Below are 23,437 nucleotides of genomic sequence, written 5' to 3'. Positions count from 1 at the left end.
CCATGACAGCAGTGTGCAACACCTATCAAAGCAAATTTGCTGAACCCACTGTCACTTCTAAAACAATAATTGCCACCATTTAGAGCAAAGGCAGCATACATTAGGCACACCACAACCTACCTTCTCCCAACTCATACATCACCTCAACATCCAACCATCTTCTCTTTCCTTTAATGCCACAAGCTGAAATTTCTGAAGCACCCTACCACCCACCACTTTGGGAAAAGCTTCACCATTGTTTGCAGTGATTCAGAGGCAGCTCATCACCACCTTCAAGGGAAGAGGCTGTGAGGCATCTCTGCCAGTGATATCTGCAACTTTTGCTTCTCATTTCTTTCTTCACTCAGAAAAACAACTAGTCTTCCTTTGCTGGCAGTACTAAGGTTCTTCTTCCCTCTGTTCAAGCAACTGCTTAGTATAAACAATCTTTGGCCTTTAGGTTTCTGACATACCTGAATCCGTAGCAGCAGTCGTCGGTTAGCTTGTTCCAGTTTTTTTTGCCTGTTTTCTAATTCTCGCACACGGTGTTGCTCTTTCTGAAGCCACTTTATGTACTCCACAGATGCTTTCAAAATGGTACCTTTGTTCCAACGCACATCACTGCAGCGTAAAATGTCATCTTTTAATAAAAGTCTGCCTCAGCAAAATTTTATCAAAAAAGGACACATTTAAAATAATTAAATGCTCAGCCATTTCATAATGTTTACTCTAAAAAGTTAGAACAAAATGATAAATGTTAAAGTTCTAAATTCTTGGTTAAAGGTTTGAAGAGCTTGTCTGCCTGGAAAAAAAAGATGATATCTAATCCAAAAATCTGCAACTAAAATCAAGCCTCAACGGTCAACATACATCAGACATCACTTCAAACTGACTGCTAATTCCTGAAGGCTAAGAACACAACCCATTAAGTTCAACAGTTTAACATTGGTATCCTGTCAGATTTCAAATGTCATTTAATATAATAAAGAAAATACTTGAACTTGCTATCAAGCAGTAGTCTTACTATTTTTGGACCCAATTTTAAACTGGTAGGGGTTCTTAAAATGAGTAATTTACGGCTATCATGACCATCCTGTTGTTCAACGCAAATACAAGCATTAAATTGTTTTCAGAAGAAAAACATCAAGGATCATCTGCATAAAAATTAATTAGGATAGACATACATTAGCCCCTTACGATAATAATGCATTTTACAGCTATTTTATCATTAAACTGTGAAAAACCAAAATAATTAAAGCGATTACAGGTCAAACCATGCAGCACAGATGAGGAAATAAGACTTTAAAAAGTTTGAAGTGATTGTTTTTCACTGCACAAGTTATTATACAGATGATTTTTTTTTTGCAGAAACGTAACTGAAATCCAAGATCAGGAGTTTTAAAATAGGATTCTCGAACCTCTTTATACTTACGGATCATTTGACTTTGGAATTAAGGTACCAAGTTCTTTGATACGATAATTGATGTTGAATCTTCGTCTTCGTTCAACTTTGAAATAACAGATAGACTAAGTTAGTTGTATAATGTAGTTAAATTTCGTGTTCTGTAGGTAAACATAATTAAACCCAAATATAGCATAATGATATTGAATTAGACCACACTTACTCAAGTTGTGATTATCTTTCTTTTGCCTTTCTTTAACAAGTGCACGTGTTTCAGCATCTGCCAGTTAATGGAGGACTGGTTAGGTTCAAGCAGCCATTATTTCAATTTTAAATGGAATACAATCATACACATTGACAAACTTGTGCCTACACTAACAACCTTTCGTCATTTATACATTCAGCTAGGAAAACTATCTCAAAGCAATTTCTGATTAAGCCCGTCCTTGAAGCATTTAACTTACATCCTTAAAATTTTCCTAAATTAATTTAGTTGTTTTTTTTAAAAGCAGGGATATCTAACAAAGAATTTTTTTACTGTTGTATCCCAGCAACCAATCTTAATCCAGTTAACCAAAAATTACCCTCAAGTGCACCATTTTAAATTTGAATAATAAACCAGTGTTCTAAATAGATCACAATCTGGAAGACTTCTACATTGATTTATATATTAGAGAGAGAAAAAAAGAGAGACACACACACACACATTCACCCAGCTTCCTAAGTTCATTAGACTTTAAAAGAGCGTGATATCAATAAAAATGTTAGACAGAGTCTTATTCTTGGTTACTAAACATGGTTATAAAACCAGCTGAAACCACCTTTCATGTCAAATTGGTGCAATGCAATTGAAATTTTTTCCTACTGTCAGACCATGCAAAAAAATAAAATGGATGGACTACTTGGTGTAATTTCTGAGGAGAGTTTGGTAATAGAATACACATTTCTGGCACAAACTAAAATAAACTCTTTTCATTTTAAAAGCAACTCCATTTGTACGAAGGAGTCACTAAAGGCAAAGGTTCATTGTACGGGATACAAAATGAAAAACGTACAACAATATAAAAGCTTTGATTTCAAAGCGTGAGGAGTGGAATGTAGGAAGAAAAGCAAAGTTAAACAAAAATTCTAGGCAAACAAAAAAATTGGAGATGTTGAGACAAAAATCCTCAAATACAGAATATAATAGCAAGCTTGACTTCAGTAGACTTCTTAGAAGACATGAATGTCAAGTGTTTGATGTTCTATTTATAGCTAAAAAAAAATAGAAAGTTCAACAACATATCCATATCACAGTGATAAAATGGAGTCAAAAGGCAAACAGAGGAAGAGCACCAGATTGGAGTGATTAGAAGCCAAAGTAGAATTACCTATTAGAATTCAGGGTTTTATTTTTAATGTGACCAGAAATACAATTATTGAGAACATTGCCAATAGCGGATTAAGGTACTAAGTTATCAAGTATCCTGATATTCCTCAACTATCGGTGCAAAAGCACAGTTTATATTTCACCAACACAAAAATTGTAGTGTCAGATTCAGACCCGACTGTAATCTGACATGTTAGACAGCACATTGTTGTACCATAGCAAATATTAAAAGAACTGGAGGCAGAAATTGGGAAGGACAGTTCCTTGATAATGCCTATACAGATCGCTCTGCTATGACACGTTTTGTGAACATGAATTCTCCATAGTACAATTGAGGAATTAGGGACACTGTCAAAAACAGGAACTTTTAAAACATGTATTGGCTGTAAAGCAATTACATTGTTTTAGAAATAGCACTTAAAGTGTTGGCACATTTTTTCTATAGTGCAGGGTTGTACAATACCTCAACTATTATAGAAGAACTACCTGTTTTTACTAGGAATTTTTGTAAAAAGCATTAAGAATCTAAAAAAGAGGAATTTTGCATTCTTGCATATGAAGACCTCTTATTAGAGAAGACGTTTCACCATAGTTGAGTGGTCATGTTACAGGTGTACAGGACATTGGTTAGGCCTCTGTTGGAATATTGCATGCAGTTCTGGTCTCCTTCCTATCGAAAAGGTATCATGAAACTTAAAGGATTCGGAAAAGATTTACAAGGATGCTACCAGGCTTGGAGGATTTGAGGTATAGGGAGTGATTGAATAGGCTGGGGCTGTTTTCCCTGGAGCGTCGGAGGCTGAGGGGTGACATTTTGGAGGTTTATACCATCATGAGGGGCATGGGTAGGATAAATAGAAAAAAGTGTTTTCTCTGGGGTGGGAGAGTCCAGAACTAGAGGGCAAAGGTTTAGAGCAAAAGAGGAAAGATATGAAAGGGACTCAAGGGGCAACTTTTTCACTGAGGGTGGTACATGTATGGAATGAGCTGCCAGAGGAAGTAGTGGGGGCTTGTACAATTGCAACATTTAAAATGCATTTGGATGGGTATATGAATAGGAAGGGTTTGGAGGGATATGGGCCAGGTGCTGGCAGGTGGGACTAGATTGGATATCTGGTCGGCATGGACCGAAGGGTCTGTTTTCATGCTGGACATCTCTCCGACTCTTAAAACAGGTTTTGACACTGCTAGAAGTTAAACTACAATTAACGATCTCTGGTTGATAACTTTCTAAAGGACAACTTCGTAAAGAATTAAACAATTATAGGGGAAAAAGTAGTATTTGGCATTAAAGATACTACTCAGTTCTCTTTCACAAGAGATCGGAAGGAGTTTCAAAATCGGCAATTGGCAACATAGAATAAGTGTTATATTTCTCTTTCCTCTACTGAGATTTTTAAAAAGAAATAAAAATATGCTAGTTTCTGTGTCTAAAAGAGAAGTGTACATTAAATAACTGACTTTAGGGGGGAACAAAGATACATAACAGCTTAGAGAACTTTAGCTCCATATTAAATGAGTGAAAGTAGATAATTTATCATGATGTTGTTGTCTCCATAAAGCCAGATGTTAGTTAAACATAAAAGACCACTGTTTCACAGTAAATTTCTGCACCATTAATACAAATATCTTTTGCAGATATGATCTCATTGTATCAAATTGATTTGTTACCATTACAAGAATTAGTCAATAAACAGCCTTGGTGTTCATTGTTCACAGCAACCAGGAAACATGCTATCAACAAAAGCTTAAATTGATTCTGTCTGCATAGAGACTTTACACAGGACACTGCTTTGAAAAACAGTACATAGTTATATTTTATTTACATCAGCCACACTAACCCAATTGAGATAGCATTAACTATATATTTAGAAAACAAAAGTAGAAAAGCTATTAATTTCAAACTAAATGAGATTAAGTAAGAATTATCCTCTACCTCTTACAGATTTTCTAGATGGAGAACTAAATCTCGAAAATCAAACAGTATAACAACATTGGAAATTTCCAATGTATTACTAAATAATACAGCACTTACTTCCAGGTTGTGTAGCTGTGATTTCCCTTTTCACTGAAAGGTTAGGAGAGCAAGAAGTACCAGTGAGTCCCATAGTAGTTGGAGTCACGCCCTGATCATTATAGACATCCAAAATATTACTGGATAATGGCATCTGGTAAAGCAAAACAAATGACAATAGGTATAAACTCAAAGTTTCTAAAATAATGTCAATGAATTACCATTTAATACACCATATACTATATATTTTCAGTATTGACATTCACATATTATTCCTATAAACCATACTTTGGATTTGCTTCAGCTTGAGAACATGAGAATCCTGAAAACCAGTAAATATAACTTGTGCTACTAAGAGCAATTACCATCTACTTAGTCAGTCTTTGGCAGCTTTCTTGATAAAACAATATCAACTGCACCTTGCCTAGATTGAAAACAATCAACTCATTACAGGGCACAGCTGAAACAACTGTTTAGAAGTCCTTTCCCCACTGCAATATGTAAAGCAACAATCTCTGGATGAATCAATCAATTAGTCAGTCAGTCAGTATGATGGAACTATGGTGATTGTTATATATACACAGAAAATGAGTCTTGTTATATACTCAACTGGTGAAATGAATATGATTGTGTTACCTTGTGAAACAGTATTTTATTTCTCCATAACAATTCAAATATGAATGTGATGTTCAATTAGAAATAGAAATAATTATGTTACTCATTCTAATCCTATCTTCCTTTGAGTTGTAGCCTTTTAAGTTACCACATTTCACATAAATCTCCCTATGTCTTCTATATCTGATCATCCTGGGTATTCTTATAGCTACAATTTTAACTTTATTCATTACCAAACTAAAACACTAACCTGGAGTCAGATTTTCTGTTAAAACAGTTCTTATTTTGTTATAAATACTGGACCTGAGTTTTAAAAAGGTTGGTACGCACCATAATGTCTGAAGTAAGCAATTTATTAATTCTTGGTTCTATGACATGATACTTTAAATCTGTATTTATGTTGCTTTGTGATTCCAGGTGAGTTATTTCTTGCCATGTCCAGTTATTAGATCTCATGAAGTGCTCTGAGTAGTCAAGATTGCCTCCTAAATTCCAAACACTTTTGTGTTGTATTTTTCTAATCAACCTGCTCAAAGATATTATTACTCACCTCTGAAACAGATAGGACTTGAACACAGACCTCCTGTTACAGGGGCAGGGACATTATCGCTGCACCACAAATGAGCCTTAACTTTTGCTGCACCCATTCACTCTGAATACTCTCAGTTTTAACATGAACTATTTCTCTCTCAAAAAGCTAAGTAGTTGAGTAGAAGTCAATAATTAAGTCACAATTATAAACCATCCTCTTGGAAAAAGAAATGGCAGCACTCAGTTCATTTGCTGAACAAATTTCTTCAATAATATCAGTCATGCAATATAAAACAGGTTGTATTTTTGGAAAACAATGATGACTTATTTGATCTTTACAGTAAAAATAAATTTAAAATGTTTTACAGTTCAGCTGAAGGCAAGATCCAGTCCTGTAGCTTTCCCTAATACTGGTGCCAGTACTCCATGAATTGACATCCATTTCTCACACACCTGTTGTGCATTCAACTTTCTGATTTTATTTATCCTATACCAATTTGTTCATGGCACAGGTGGTAAACCAGGGATGATTATTTTTGTAGTTCTGCTTTCTAATTTAGTTTCTCGTTGCTGATACACCCACAACAAAATCTCTTTCTTCATCGTACTTATGACACTAGTTCCCCCACCAAGCACAACAGGTTAACCTTTTCCCTCTCGCTCAAAGTTCTTCTTCAACCGTGAAGAAATGTCCTTCACAGCAGCAGTAAGGAGGGTACCTACCCTTCAAGGTTCATAGTCACAGCTGCAGAGAACTGCATCTATCCCACTGAATAAACTGTCCACTACTACAACTACATTCCTGTTTCCTTACTCCATTTGAATAGAGATATGATCAGCTTGTAAGTTTGGATATGGAGAGAATTCTTATGACAGGAGATTTGAGAAAATTTAAGAGAACAAATAAGTTTGTAGAGTGGACTAGTGATGTTGGTGATAACCAGAATGTGTCAAGAAGAGGCAGAGAATGTGAACACAAATGTATGTTCACAAATAAAGTTTGGGTAGGGAGGAAATGATAAAAAGACAGACCTAAATACTCATCATCTGAATCTACTCATAAAAAGGTGGATGATTTGATATGACAAATTGAAATAAATGAGTATGGCATGACAGCCATTAGAGACAGATTATTACAAACTGACCACAGCTGGAACCTATATATTCAATGATATCTGGTATCTTGGAAAGACTGAAAGAAAAGAAATGAAGGTGAAGTGGCTCAGTTTAAGAAAGGATGAGATTAATACAGTGGCCAGAAATTATTTTGGTGCAGAGGATTAAAATGTAAAGTAGATTTGGTTGAAAGTAAGAAATGGCAAAAGGAAAAAAAATAATCATTGGTAGGAGTAGTTTATAGATTCCCTACCGTTCACATTGTTTGATAAATTATAAATTAAGAAGCAATGGACATTTGTAAGAAAGGTATTACAATAATTGTGGGAAATTTTAATCTCATACATTTGACAAATTAAAATGATAAAATAGCCTGGAGGACAAATTTGTACACTGTATTATGGGTAGTTTCTCAGAACAATATATTCTATAACCAATCAGGAAACAGGCTATTTTAGACCTGGTAATGTGTAATGAGACAGAATTAATAAAGCATTTCAAAATAAAGGAGCCTATAGGTAAGAATGACCATAACAGGATAGAATTTCATTTTTGGTTTCTGTAACTAGTGTCACAAATTTAACTGAAAGCAACCACCAGGATATGAAGACAGAGTTGTCAAATAGGTTTGAAGATAGAACATTAAAAAAGTCTTGGCAGATATTAAAGGTATACTTTGTAATGCTCAATAAAAATATAGGAGAAAGTGAGGACTGCAGATGCTGGAGATCAGAGCTGAAAAATGTGTTGCTGGAAAAGCGCAGCAGGTCAGGCAGCATCCAAGGAACTGTGGAATCGACGTTTCGGGCATAAGCCCTGGAAGAAGGGCTTATGCCCAAAACGTCGATTTTCCCCTGCTCCTTGGATGCTGCCTGAGCTGCTGCGCTTTTCCAGCAACACATTTTTCAGCTCTCGATAAAAATATATTCCATTTGAGAAAGAAATTCTGTCTGAAAGAATGCACTAACTGTGGTGATATAAGTAAGTTGAGGTTGTTATTAAATTGAAAGAAAAGTTTTGCCGTGCTGCAAGGATTAGTGGTATACAAGAAAATTGGAAAAATGCTAGAAGTGAAATAAGGGTGAATTTAAAAAAAAGAGTAATTGAAGTATCAGAGTAAGCAGCAAGAAATCTAGAAGTAGAGTGAACAGTTTCTATCAGTATATTGAAAACTAAAAGCATAGCAACATAGAACATTTATTTTAAGAGAGTGAGACTGGGGAACTGAGCAAACAATTAAGCAGGAAGCAAAGAAATTGCAGAGACTCGACCCAATATTCTGTATCTGCCTTCATAGTAGAAGACACAAGAAGCATCCCTATAATCATAGAAAAGCAGAGAGCTAAAAGGAGAGACCTACCAAAAATAAGCACACTTAGGAAAGGAAAAAGTACTAGAAAACTCATGAAACTAAGAGCTGACAAGATCCTGATGGCTAGACTCTTTGGATATTAAAAAAAAGTGTCTGCAAAGATAGTGGGTTTTACTGTATAAATCCTGTTCAAAAAATATGGTCTTACAAAGCAAGAAACTAAAGATTCTATATTCAAATCATACCTTCATAGCCTCAGGATATTCTAAAGTGTTTTATACATGATGAAACATTCTTGAAGTTTAGAACCCATGAGGCAGATTTTCACAAACAGCAATGTCATAACTTACCAATGATGTGAAGGTGCTGGTGTTGGACTGGGGTTGACAAAGTTAAAAATGACATGACACCAGGTTATAGTCTAACAGGTTTATCTGAAGTGTTGCTCCTTTGTCTAGGATACATAGAGGCAGGATACATAGGACACAAAATTTGTAAGTAAAAGATCACACTGGGGGAACACTTCAGTGGTCAAGGACACTAAGCATCGGATCTTTGGGTGAACGTCCTCCAAGGCGGACTTTGGTAAGTTATGACATTCCTGTTTGTGATACGCAACAATGCAGAGTTGTCAAGCAAAAGCTGATAGCCAAACTCAGTACCCATGAGGACAGCCTCAACTGGGATCTTGGGTTCATGTCACACTACAGGTGACCCCACTACACTATATACTCTCAAACAAACACTCATACACATGGATGCATACACACACACTCTCACACACAAACAAAATCACACAGATCCTCTCTCACACACACAGACATACACTCACATGCACACCCTTTCAGAGGCATACACTCCATTACATTTCTGCACACACACACTCGCTCGCACACACACTTTCCTACATATATACACATGCAACCATACACACCTATAAGTTTATGAGGTGAATTTGGATTTGCAGATACATTCTATTTTGTTCAAAAAGCACATAATCTGTAGACAGTCAGTCAATGTGACATTTTATAAATTCCAACTTTGGTAATAAAACCGGTCTGACTCCAGGTTAGGATACAGATAGACATGAACCTTTAATGCATTATCTGAGCTAAGATGTCACCTTTTTTATAAAATGATAAAATTTTATGTTATCTCAGGGCTGTGACTTGAAGCACATTCTGGGATTTACATTTTAATCAATTGAAACCTGCATTCCCATTCTAAGTGATTAAAGACTTAACATCTATCTAGGAGGGGTGTCTAATACATTGCATCAGTTGTTTGACACTTTAATCTTTTACTTATAAATTCTGTGTCCTATGTATCCTGCCCCACGAGTTACCTGATGAAAAGCAGTACTCTGAAAGCTTATACTTCCAAATAAACCTGTTGGACTATAACCTGGTGTCATGTCATTTATAATTTATCAAATAACCTATTAATAGTTTTAGTTGAGGAATAAATGTGTTACACTGAAATGTTTAATCAATGGACTGGATCTCGTATCATCAACCCCTAGCTCAGAGATGAGAGTATTATCAGTGAGATAAGGTTGAAAGGTTAAATATTTTGTAAATGTAGAATTAGTCAGAATAGATTTCGTGTCAACAAAATATGGAATCAAGTTCCTTTAAATTTATTTATTTTATTTAAAGTCACACACAAGAAATAATTTGCATTTCTGCAGCACTTGAAAATCCCAAAGAACCTTTCAGGGACTGAAGTTACCTTTTTATAGTCAGGCACCATTATATTGAAAAAACATGACAGCCAAATTGTGCACAGCGTACTTCCACAAACAGCAATAAGATAATGACTGAAAGGTCTGTGTTTCTAAAGTTAGTTGAGTGATAAATGTTGGCCAGCACACATAAGAGAATGTTTCTGCTTTCTGCTAAACAGTGACATGGGATTATTTAACTTTATCTTCTATAATTTCTCTCATGTATTTGATATATACAGCTTCTAATGTTTACCTTTAACTTGTGAAACCTCCCTAAAAATTCTGTAATGGCTGTCTATTATTTTTATATTGAGTAATTGCTGACACTATTTCGCCATTTCCAGAAAGCATGACGAGCATTAAACAGAGAATTTTTGCTGAGAAAGGAACTTTGTACTAAAATGTAAAACTGCATTCAACATCTAACTCTGCACTTAACTCTGTGTAACCTACTCGTCATGAAAATAATATACGAATAGAATCCACGTTAAGTTTAATTTGTAGTAATACAGCAGCCTAACAAATGCAGTTTAATCTCCTATAAACAATGTTAAATTTACAGTTTTAGGAACTGCCATTCCACATGGAAAATAATGCAAATTTCTGGCTAATGCTTTAAGATTGCTTTGTAAATTATTTTTTAAATGGGGATTTAAATAATATAACTACCTACTCATTTTATGCTACTATCAATGAATAAAACTCATTGCAAGATTGCTGCCTGTAATTACATCACAAAAGGATTAACATGTTCTTCAAAGTTCTTTGGTTACTTTATAATCCATTAATAACCTTTGAAAGTTGAAAGGCCTCATGAGAAACAAAAAAAATCTAAACTGCATATTAAATAACTGCAGGTTTTTTTACATATTGATTAAAAACTTTACATTGTCATTTTTGCACTTCTGTGCGCTGTATTCACTTTTATATTTTAATACTTCAATAAATCTACTTTTGAGTTGATTTTGAAAAAGGTAATGGTATTCGTCATGTCAAACGTATTTTCAAAGTAGCTAAAGTAGGCTTACAGAAAATAATAAATACTTACTGATGAATATCAAAGGAATAATATAGAAAACTAAAAAGAATTCCAAGAATGTTCTAAATTTGTACTGTTCTCTGAATAAGTAAAGCCATTGTTTTGCATGTGCTGCACAAATGTTGACACTGTTACCATTTTAGGGCAATACATTCGGTACAGCGATTCTATTCTGTAGTAATATACTCCACCATCATTACAGATTTTAATTTTGTGCATTTTTCTTAATAAGAAGCTCTCTAAAATGCTCCTGACTATTCTAAGTATAGCCCAAACAGCAATACGAAAATTTACTTCTTACCAGTTTTATTTTTTGTGATTCTATAAACTCCACAATAGTAATTGTTTTGCTTTTCTCTTTCATTTTAATTTTCTTCTTTTCACAGAGCTTCAAAGTGAACAGAAATTTGAGCGTATGCTCAGTTCACATAAACAAACGAACTCTGACTTTTTGGACTTTAACACTGGTCTGATATACATGTATTAAGACCATTTTTTTCAGTGCAGGTTGTTCAGCTCTTTGATGATATGTCAGTTGTACAGTTGTTAATGTTTACTGGCTTGCAAGAAAATATTTCAATAGAAGTTGAACAGCGGGGTGAACAATCAATAAAGCAGTGTTTCACTATCTGATATTTAGAAGAAATATTTTCAGCTGAACATTAGAGATTTTACTTTTCAGGTCTTGCCATTGGTAACAGCAAGTTGCCTCTTTGCTTCTGGAAAAATTCATTTCAAGTTGCACTCAATAAGTTGGGAGCCATTTGTAACTATGACTGTAAAACTCAATGCCTAGGAATAATTTGTCAAATCATTGCAATTTTGAATAGTTGAAGATGATTGCAAAGAACTCATATATCACCTAAAAAACTATCATGAGTACTATGCTTCATGGATAGACAAATTTTACCATTTTGTTGCATGCGACTGAACTAAGTTCAGTTTTATTTGCTGTTGTCGTTCATTGCAACTGATAAAATAATAATGGTTTCATGATTTTTGGAATCGTGTTTCATATTTTATTGAACAATTTAAAACCATCAATCGGTTACAATATGAAAAGCATAATGGTAAACATTGGAATTTATTGCACTCACTTCTCAGGCATAAAATGGATCAAGGTCAGATTTAGAACGTAAAATGTGCTATAATTTTAATGTCTCATTTTATACTTTCTAATATGGCATTGATTTTAAAGTGGGGAGGATGTTTCAAACATATGCAGTTAATGCTGCACACAATTAGCCAATTTAAAGGTAATTGCTTATAATTCATTAAACAGCCTGGGTTCAAGTCTTACCTGCAAGAACATCTCTGAACAGGTTGTTTTAAAAAATATCTACAATGCATTAAATGGATGAGAACCATGAACAAGCATGCTCTTGTAGGTACATCTGCCCACTTTACACATTGCAATTAATGCTATAAGCATTGGTTTCATTCATCCAATATTCCTCCAAATACAAGAACTGAAGGAGACAACATGAGAAAGGAGAGTTTTTGCTGTACAACAACAGATACCTCTAGACAGCAAAGTGGGAAAGGCTGGTCCAGATACTGACATCAGGGAAAGGCATCAGTAAAGATGGGCATTAGCACAACATGGCATCTAGACAGCAAGAACAAATCATGGCCAGATGTTAGAGAGGTAATGTCAAAGACATGTGAGGGACCCTCAGAAATGGCCATGGAAATATGTTGGCTTGGTCATCAAGAAGTGCAACTGTTGGATTTGGTGAGAAACCTATGCCAGTGACCCTCAAAGTTACAACAATGCTCAATTTCTACTCTAGCAACAGGAGTGTAGAAACCAATGGGAAATACACTTGACATCTCACAGGTTGCCACATATTGATGCATTAAGGAGCTGACTGATGCCCTACGTAATAGTCCCAGTGACTTCATCAACCCTTTCATTGAGGACAACAGCCAGGTTCTGGAGCAGCCATACTCGATGTTATTGCTGAACTTTCTTGAGTGCAAAGTTTCAATAACTGCACACAATGACTGGGATATCATAGCAATTACAGAAACATGGCTCAGGGATGGGCAGGACTGGCAGCTTAATGTTCCAGGATATAAATGCCACAGGAAGGATAGAAAGGGAGGCAAGAGAGGAAGGGGAATGGCATTTTTGATAAGGGATAGCATTACAGCTGTGCTGAGGGAGGATATTCATGGAAATACATCCAGGGAAGTTATTTGGGTGGAACTGAGAAATACGAAAGGGATGATCACCTTAGTGGGATTGTATTATAGACCCCCTAATAGTCAGAGGGAAATTGAGAAACAAACTTGTAAGGGGATCTCAGCTATCTGTAAGAAAAATAGGGTGGTAATGGTAGGGGATTTTAACTTTCCAAACATAGACTGGGACTTCCACAGTTCTAAGGGTTTAGATGGAGAGGAATTTGTTAAGTGTGTACAAGAAAATTTTCTGATTCAGTATGTGGATGTATCTACTAGAGAAGGTGCAAAGCTTGACCTACTCTTGGAAAATAAGGCAGTGTAGGTGACTGAGATGTCAGTGGGGGAGCATGTTGGGTGCAGCGACCATAATTCTATTAGGTTTAAAATAGTGATGGAAAAGGATAGACCAAATCTAAAAGTTGAAGTTCTAAATTGGAGAAAGGCCAATTTTGACGGTATTAGGCAAGAACTTTCAAAAGCTGAATGGAGGCAGATGTTTGTAGGTAAAGGGGTCGACTGGAAAATGGATTCAGAAATGAGATAATGAGAATCCTGAGCAAGTATATTCTTTTGGAAAGGCAAGGACTGATTAGAGATAGTTAACATGGCTTTGTGCATGGGAAATTATATCTCACAAACTTGATTGAGTTTTTTGAAGAAGTAACAAGGAAGATTGATGAGGGCAGAGCAGTAGATGAGATCTATATGGACGTCAGTAAGGCATTCAACAAAGTTCCTCATGGGAGACTGGTTAGCAAGGTTAGACCTCATGGAATACAGGGAGAACTAGCCATTTGGATACAAAACTGGCTCAAAGGCAGAAGACAGAGGGTGGTGGTGGAGGATTGTTTTTCAGACTGGAGGCCTGTGACCAGTGGAGTGCCACAAGGATCGGTGTTGGGTCTTCTACGTTTTGTCATTTACATAAATGATTTGGATGTGAGCATAAGAGATACAGTTAGTAAGTTTGCAGATGACACCAAAATTGGAGGTGTAGTGGACAGCAAAGACGGTCACCTCAGATTACAACAGGATCTGGACCAAATGGGCTGAGAAGTGGCAGATGGAGTTTAATTCAGATAAATGTGAGGCGCTGCATTTTGGAAAAGCAAATCTTAGCAGGACTTATACGCTTAATGGTAAGGTCCGAGGGAGTGTTGCTGAACACAGAGACCTTGGAGTGCAGGTTCATAGCTCCTTGAAAGTGCAGTCACAGGTAGATAGGATAGTGAAGAAGGCGTGAGGTATGTTTTCCTTTATTGGTCAGAGTATTGAGTACAGGAGTTGGGAGGTCATGTTGCGACAGTATAGGACATTGGTTTGGCCACTGTTGGAATATTGCATGCAATTCTGGTCTCCTTCCTATCGGAAAGATGTTGTGAAACTTGAAAGGGTTCAGAACAGATTTACAAGGATGTTGCCACTGTTAGAGGATTTGAGCTATAGGGAGAAGCTGAACAGGCTAGGGCTGTTTTCCCTGGAGTGTCAGAGGCTGAGTGGTGGCCTTATAGAGGTTTACAAAATGATGAGGGTCATGGATAGGATAAATAGGCAAAGTTTTTCCTGGGGTCGGGGAGTCCAGAAGTAGCGGGCATAGGTTTAGAGTGAGAGGGGAAAGATATAAAAGAGACATAAGGAGCAACTTTTTCATGTAGAGGGTGGTACGTGTATGGAATGAACTGCCAGAGGAAGTGTTGGAGGCTAGTACAATTGCACCATTTAAAAGGCATTTGGATGGGTATATGAATAGGAGGGGTTTGGAGGGATATGGGCCAGGTGTTGGCAGGTGGAACTAGATTGGGTTGGGATATCTGGTCGGCATGGAAGGGTCTGTTTCCATGCTGTACATCTTTATGTCTCTATGACTCATGAGAACAAAAAACACTCCTTCAGAACGCCAGACAATTTTGAAACTTAAATGTTTAATATCACAAATACACAAGTAATATGAAACCACAGGAGAAGAGTATTTCAAGACTGTGCTCACTTCCCAAGGTGTTGTCATCATACCCAACGCAAATTCAAGAGATTTTGAAGCCACATTTGGGTGGATCTTCAATGACAAGGCCGATTTCTTGTGTTCATGAGCGATGAGACCAGTGAGCCATCCCCAGAGAGAAGCAGAGGAGTGCAACAATTGACCTAATTTTTCCATTAGAGTGAGTATACCATTGGATTTCTTATAATACACACCCACTGCTTTGACTAGTCTTGAGATGCTGTACCAACACACCTCAGAAGGTGTTAGCAATAGCAGTGGTCTGATGTGCACTATACAGTATGGCGCTGCAACATTGCAGGGCAGAGCATTAGCAACATCAGTCTTCCTCATGAACAAAAGCAGAAATTGCTGGAGAAACTCAGCAAGTCTAGCAGCATCTATGGAGTTAATGTTTCGGATCCAATTACTCTTCTTCAGAACTCAGACCTGCTGCATTTCTCCAGCAATTTCTGTTTTTGTTTCAGATTTCCAGCATCTGCAGTTCTTTGTTTTGTATCAGTTCTCCTCAGATGATGAGGATTTGACAAAGTAAAAGGAGATTGTAAATGAGCCTGTAATAAATGCTGGCACTGTGGAGAGATGTGTAAGGGGTGCCAGGAACAATCTGATCTACACTAGGTTTGTACAATAGTAAATACACCTTCATGATTGTTGCTCCATTGCCAGAACTCCACCTAGGGTGCAGGCTTAGCCCTGCCATCCTCCCCTTTTGAATTTTATAAGTGAAGTAAAAATATACCTGTCTCAGTTATACACACTGAAAGTAAACCAGGCCAATATTCTCATATTGAAAGAAAGCAAAAGTTACCTTCAGTTTTGGTTATGATGTCAGAAATGATGTTGTTCACAAAATCCTACCCTTTGAAACACACAAAGAATCAAACTGATTTTAATCCTCTCCAACACATTCTTGCAATAGTGTAATATCAGTGATGCAGCTCTGGAGTATTTAAACCAAATAACCTACCACAAAATATAAACATAGTTCAGGTTTACCCTCTTAAAAAAAAATTGAAGATCACTGTGAGTAAATGTGAGAATTGCTTCTCCATCTTATTCTGATTCTTTGAAATACTTCCTCCATGGCCGTGAAAGAGTTATTATGGAGAATGGCAAGAATAAACATTTCCAGCCATTTTAAGTTATACAGAAGAAGGATAAAAACATTTGGAGTAGATGTAATGCTGGAACCTTGCTGCTTCTTGACCACTTATCGGGTTTTAAAGATACCTCGCATTCCTCTAACGGTACTTACTGTGTTATGTATGAGAGAAGGTGGTTCTATACAGCTGACGGAATCTTCATTGAAGCAGCTTGATTCCAAACTGATTATGTCATCGATAACATCATCCATCTAAAAATAATGCGTAGTGCAGGTGAAAATAGCATTTAGTAAACTTCAATGAGTGAAATCATTGCATCATTCATGTTAGGAAAGCGCAGACACTCATGTCAGTACATCTGCTGCATACCAAATGTGTATGATTTTCATTTAACAGCACAATTTGTAGGAAAGTTAACAATACATGGCTCCGCTTGTGCCAGTCCATCCAGGAGGTTTGGTTTGGGGTATTAAACAAAACAATCACATTGTCAATCCGTTTCAATTTTTGTGTTTATGACATGACTGTTACCAAATCAATGAGAGATTTAAAAACTGAACTGTTCTATGATCATGAAAGCACTGCCACTGTAAAACCTGTGGGGCTCAGTTTCTAACTTGCTATCAACTAACTTTGTAGAGGTGATCAGATAAAAGCAAAGTATGGCAGACGATAAACATTTGACATATAATCAGAAAGTACTGAAGAGTGGAGTTTGCCTAGCAATTTCTTTTTTTAAAATGCTCAGCCAATCAATGACCATGTCAGTCACACCTGCCTTGCGTACACTATACATTATCAATCAGCTGCAAGTTAGCTGTCAAACTGTGTGCATGGCTGTGATGTTGAAACTTGCTAATTGAAGAGCTGGCACTCTTCTTTCTTATAGGTTGCATTGTTTATTCGCCTTGTGCAATGGACTCTGTCCACTTGGTCAGCACAGGCTTTTATCTCCGCGTACTCGTTAAAGCAGATGGACTGTGGCAGGTCAGCAACTCACTAACCTTGAGATGGTTGCTGGTCAGCCAGATAGATACATTGTCCTTGCCGCCAATGGAGAGATCCCATGGAACCCAGTCTATAGAGCAATTGGCTTCTTATTTGTAATTGTGCTTTCCCACATTGTGCAATTGCTCTGCAGTGGAATTGGAGTGTCCTCTTAAAGGTGTAAGCTCAGGCAAAAGTTATGTAAGACTCTGTTCTGCACAAGCATGAGGGTTCCTCTCTCAACCTTCTCTGATTGGGTCCAAGGAAGTATAGAATACAATGTTTGGTTGAAGGATTTGACAGGAAAATGATACAGTTAGATATCAGATGGCCTCTGTGCTCCAATCCAGAATTTTTGTAACCATTTATTCGTTGAGCCTCTGATTCTCCTGAGGTAGTCATGAAGCAATTGGACTATTCACCCAGAGTTAGAGGTTTGCTTCATTTATGACTGGCTGTGTCCACTTGGCAATGAGCCTGTAAGCTACATATCTGGGAGTGAAACCTCCTCAGAGATCCTCTGAGGCTTTAACATGGAGGAGCGTAGCAAAGCTATTGACTGACTTATCATGGATGTAGCTCCAGGTGATGATGCTATATTGCCTGAACGTACCAAGAACAGGAAACCCACACTCCCCAAACATCTGCAAGAAATCCCTATGTCTGTGAGAAGGAAGGGGAAGTGCTCCAGGATATATGGGTATGATCCTGTACAATCAAGGTATCTCTGAGCATCATAGGAAAATGATTTGCCTATGTTGCCCATGTAATGCTGCATCTATCCTGAACTGCAGTCTGGTTTTAGAACTGGAAAATCTATAATTGATATGATCTTCTCAGTCCATCAGATGGAAGAGAAATACTGTGAAGAATGGGGACTGCTATGTTTGCTTTCATTGATCTCACTGAAACATTCGATATTGGTCAGCAGAGGCAGTCTATTTAAGCACATGGAGAAAATTGACTGCCCACAACATGATTGGAAAGGTCAGCTGTGATAGGACAACATCAAGACCACAGTGATGTCAAACAGGGGAAGGTTAGCATGCAGGTCCCTCCTGCCTTTTACCCTCCTCCCTTACCTGAGATATGAAGATCCTAAGGTTAAACTGACCACAAGTAATCTCTCTCAAATGAGAGAAGCCCTATGGTCCTCCAATGGATGGCAGCAGAGTAAGGTGCTCCAGCTGAGGCTCCTCTGCTTGGCCTGGTTTCATGTTCTTCTTTTCTCTTTTTTTATTCCTCCTTCCTGATTTTTTTTTCAACTAATGACTTCACCTTACCAGAAAGGAATGGAGGAGTTGGCGTGCCCCAGAGGCACATCCCAGACCCTCGGGAAAACAGTCCCAGAGTGAAGTAAGTGAGGGGAATTGGGTCCCAGAGTAGAGCCCAGTGAGGGGAATTGGGTCCCGGAGTGGAGCCCAGAGAGGGGAATCGGGTCCCAGAGTAGAGCCCAGAGAGGGGAATCGGGTCCTGGAGTGGAGCCCAGTGAGGGGAATCGGGTCCCAGAGCAGAGCCCAGTGAGGGGAATCGGGTCCCAGAGCAGAGCCCAGTGAGGGGAATCGGGTCCCAGAGCCGAGCCCAGAGAGGGGAATCAGGCCCCAGAGCAGAGAGGGGAATCGGGTCCTGGAGTGGAGCCCAGTGAGGGGAATCGGGTCCCAGAGCAGAGCCCAGTGAGGGGAATCGGGTCCCAGAGCCGAGCCCAGAGAGGGGAATCAGGCCCCAGAGCAGAGAGGGGAATCGGGTCCCAGAGGGGACCCCAGTGAGGAGAATCGGGCCCCAGAGTAGAGCCCAGTGAGGGGAATCGGGTCCCAGAGCAGAGCCCAGAGAGGGGAATCGAGTCCTGGAGTGGAGCCCAGTGAGGGGAATGGGTCCTGGAGTAGAGCCCAGAGAGGGGAATCGGACCCCAGAGCCGAGGCCAGAGAGGGGAATCGGGTCCCAGAGCAGACCCCAGTGAGGAGAATTGGGCCCCACAGCGGAGCCAGAGAGGGGAATCGGGTCCCAGAGCAGAGCCCAGAGAGGGGAATTGGGTCCTGGAGTGGAGCCCAGTAAAGAGAATCAAGTCCCTGAATGGAGCCCAGTGAGGGGAATCGGCTCGCAGAGCGGAGCCCAGCGAGGAGAATCGAGTCGCGGAGCGGAGCCCAGGGAGGGAAATCTTGTCCCAGAGCAGACCCCAGTGCAAGGAACCGAGTCGCAGAATAAGCCCAGTGAGGGGAATTGAGTCCTGGAGCAGAACCCAGGGAGAAGAGTCGAATCCTGGAGCAGATCCCAGGGAGGGGAATTGAGGCCCAGAGCGGAGCACATGGAGGTGAATCGAATCCTGGAGCAGAGCCCAGGGAGGGGAATCGAGTCCCGGAACAAGCCCAGTGAGGGGGGATAGAGTCCCAGAGTGGAGCCCAGTGAGGGGAATCGGATCCCAGAGCGGAGTCAGTCAGGGGGAATTGAGTCCTGGAGCAGACCCAGGAAGAGGAATCAAGTCCCAGAGCAGAGCCCACTGAGGGGAATTGAGTCCTGGAGCGGAGCCCAGGGAGGGGAATTGAATCCTGGAGCAGATCCCAGGGAGGGGAAATCGAGTCCCAGACCGGAGCCCAGGGAGGGGGGAATTAAATCTTGGAGCAGATCCCAGGGAGGGGAATCGAGGCCCAGAGCAGAGCCCAGGGAGGGGAATCAAATCCTGGAGCAGAGCCCAGGGAGGGGAATTGAGTCCCAGAACAAGCCCAGTGAGGGGAGATAGAGTCCCAGAATGGAGCCCAGTGAGGGGACATACAGTCCCAGAGTGGAGCCCAGTGAGGGGAATTAAGTCCCAGACCGAAGCCCAGTAAGGGGAATCAAGTCCCAGCGGGCAGGCCAGCAATGGGAATCAAATCCCAGCGCGCAGGCTAGCGAGGGGAATCAAATCCCAGCGCGCAGGCTAGCGAGGGGAATCAAATCCCAGCGCGCAGGCCAGCGAGGGGAATCGAGTCCCAGCGCGCAGGCCAGCGAGGAGAATCGAGTCCCAGCGCGCAGGCCAGCGAGGGGAATGGAGTCCCAGCATGCAGATCAATGAGTGGAATCGAGTCCTGGAGTAGAGCCCAGTCAGAGGAATCGATTCTCAGAGAAAACTTACCTTTGAGAAGCTGAGAGTTGGTGTCGAGTGGAGATGGTTGTTGGACTTGTGCTGGGTGCAGTTAGTCAGAGCATGTGTTGAAGCCCCTGCACTTCGCTACCACAATGTAATGTTTCTGTGTAATTTGTTTATCTGACTGTAATGACTATCCTTTTAACTGAGACTTATTTCTGTAAAGTAATGTGACTATTTTCTTTCTTATTTGTCTTTTGTGACTAAGATTTGTACCTAGACACTTGTACCAAAGAGGTGACATTGTAAAACATTTCACTGTACTCCTGCACTTCTGTACTTGAGTACACATGACAATGAACAATATTTTTCTTCTCCTTCCGAAGGGCCGATGACAACTTTAGTTCTGGCAATAGCACTAATTGGCTATTCTTCTTTTGTTGCTATCTTATATGTCGAAGTCACTCTCAAAGCTTGGCTACTTAAATACCAGACCTGACAGAAAACCTTTCATCTTGCCATGTACAATTTAAGATAAATTATGCCAAGTCATTGAATGGTAGAATTGTACAGCATGAAAACAGACCCTTCAATGCAACTCGTCCATGCCAACCAGATAGTCATATACCCATCCAGATGCCTTTTAAATGTTACAATTGTACCAGCCTCCACCACTTCTTCCAGCAGCTCATTCTATACACGCACCACCCTCTGCATGAAAAGGTTACCCCTTAGGCCCTTTTTAAATCTTTTCTCTCTTGCCTTTAACCTATGCCCTCTAGTTTTGGATTTCCCTCCCCATGGGCCTTGGCTATTTACCCTATCCATGACCCTCATGGTTTTATAAACCTTTATAAGGTCACGTCCCCTGCCTCTGATGCTCCAGGGGAAATAGTCCCAGCCTATTTAGCCTCTCCCTGTAGCTCAAACCCTCCAAATCTGGCAATATTTTTGCAGCATTCAATGTCCTGTACAGTCGCAACATGATATCCTAACTGACTAATATTGCACTGACCAATAAAGGCAAGTATACCAAATGCCTTCTTCATTACTTTGGGGTAAAAACAATGACTGCAGATGCTGGAAACCAGATTCTGGATTAGTGGTGCTGGAAGAGCACAGCAGTTCAGGCAGCATCCGAGGAGCAGTGAAATCGGGCAAAAGTCCTTCATCAGGGCGGCACGGTGGCATAGTGGTTAGCACTGCTGCCTCACAGCGCCAGAGACCTGGGTTCAATTCACGCATCAGGCGACTGATTGTGTGGAGTTTGCACATTCTCCCCATGTCTGCGCGGGTTTCCTCCGGGTGCTCCTCCAGTCCAAAAATGTGCAGGTTAGGTGAATTGGCAATGCTAAATTGCCCACAGTGTTAGGGGCAGGGGTAAATGTAGGGAATGGGTCTGGGTGGGTTGCTGCTTCAGCAGGTCGTTGTAGACTTGTAGGGCCAAAGGGCCTGTTTCCACACTGTAAGTAATCTAATCTAATCTAAGTAATCTAATCTAATCAGGAATAAAGGCAGTGAGCCTGAAGCGTGGAGAGATAAGCTAGAAGAGGTTGGGGGTGGGGAGAAAATAGCATAGAGTACAATAGGTGAGTGGGGGAGGGGCGGTGAAGAAGGCCCAGGACCTCCATGTCCTCGGCAGAGTGGGAGGAGGAGTTGAAATGTTGGGCCATGGGGTGGTGTGGTTGATTGGTGCGGGTGTCCAAGAGCTGTTCCCTAAAGCGCTCTGCTAGGAGGCGCCCAGTCTCCCCAATGTAGAGGAGACCGCATCAGGAGCAACAGATACAATAAATGATATTAGTGGATGTGCATGTAAAACTTTGATGGATGTGGAAGGCTCCTTTAGGGCCTTGGATAGAGGTGAGGGAGGAGGTGTGGGCGCCGGTTTTACAGTTCCTGCGTTGACAGGGGAGGTCCAGGAAGGGGAGGGAGGTGTCAGAGATGGTCCAGGTAAATTTAAGGTCAGGGTGGAATGTGTTGGTGAAGTTGATGAATTGCTCAACCTCCTCGCGGGAGCACGAGGTGGCACTAATGCAGTCATCAGTGTAGCGGAGGAAAAGATGGGGAGTGGTGCCGGTGTAATTACGGAAGATCAACTGTTCTACGTAGCCAACAAAGAGACAGGCATAGCTGGGGTCCATACAAGTGCCCATGGCTACCCCTTTGGTCTGGAGGAAGTGGGAGGATGCGAAGGAAAATTGTTAAAGGTGAGGACAAGTTCGGCCAAACAAATGAGAGTGTCGGTGGAGGGTACTGTTGGGACGTCTGGAGAGGGAAAAAACTGAGGGCTTGGAGGCCCTGGTCATGGCGGATGGAGGTGTAGAGGGATTAGATATGCATGGTGAAGATGAAGCATTGGGGGCCTGGAAAACGGAAGTCTTGGGGGAGGTGGAGGGCATGGGTGGTGTCTCGAATCCACAAAGACTCCTGATGCGGTCTCCTCTACACTGGGGAGACTAGGCGCCTCCTATCAGAGCACTTTAGGGAACATCTCCGGGACACCTGCACCAATCAACCACACCGCCCTGTGGCCCAACATTTCAACTCCTCCTCCCACTCTACCGAGGACATGGAGGTCCAAGGCCTTCTTCACTGCCGCTCCCTCACTACCAGACGTCTGGAGGAAGAACGCCTCATCTTCCACCTCGGAACACTTCAACCCCAGGGCATCAATGTGGACTTCAACAGTTTCCTCATTTCCCCTTCCCCCACCTCACCCTAGTTCCAAACTTCCAGCTTAGCACTGTCCCCATGACTTGTCTGGACTTGTCCTACCTGCCTATCTCCTTTTCCACCTATCCACTCCACCCTCTCCTCCCTAACCTATCACCTTCATCCCCTCCCCCACTCACCCATTGTACACTATGCTACTTTCTCCCCACCCCCACCCTCCTCTAGCTTATCTCTCCAGGCTTCAGGCTCACTGCCTTTATTCCTGATGAAGGGCTTTTGCCCGAAACGTCAATTTCGCTGCTCCTTGGATGCTGCCTGAAC

At 40.4% G+C, this 23,437-nt stretch overlaps 1 protein-coding gene across 1 annotated transcript in view; it reads right to left on the bottom strand.

Annotated features, from left to right (window-relative positions):
- LOC132825055 (transcription factor EC-like) overlaps nucleotides 1–23,437 on the bottom strand; it is a 146,785-nt gene that overhangs the window by 9,254 nt on the left and 114,094 nt on the right. The window contains exons 4-8 of the mRNA XM_060840061.1: nucleotides 16,551–16,649; nucleotides 4,786–4,918; nucleotides 1,605–1,661; nucleotides 1,412–1,487; nucleotides 453–600 (exon numbers count right to left, since the gene is read on the bottom strand). Of these exons, the coding sequence (XP_060696044.1) occupies nucleotides 453–600; nucleotides 1,412–1,487; nucleotides 1,605–1,661; nucleotides 4,786–4,918; nucleotides 16,551–16,649 (513 nt within the window). The remainder of the gene's footprint in view (nucleotides 1–452; nucleotides 601–1,411; nucleotides 1,488–1,604; nucleotides 1,662–4,785; nucleotides 4,919–16,550; nucleotides 16,650–23,437) is intronic.

This window comes from Hemiscyllium ocellatum, chromosome 19 (genome assembly GCF_020745735.1).
Source record: "Hemiscyllium ocellatum isolate sHemOce1 chromosome 19, sHemOce1.pat.X.cur, whole genome shotgun sequence".
NCBI classification, from domain to species: domain Eukaryota; kingdom Metazoa; phylum Chordata; class Chondrichthyes; order Orectolobiformes; family Hemiscylliidae; genus Hemiscyllium; species Hemiscyllium ocellatum.
The sequence above is the reverse complement of the archived record's forward strand: the minus strand, read 5'-3'. Positions and strand labels throughout refer to the sequence as shown.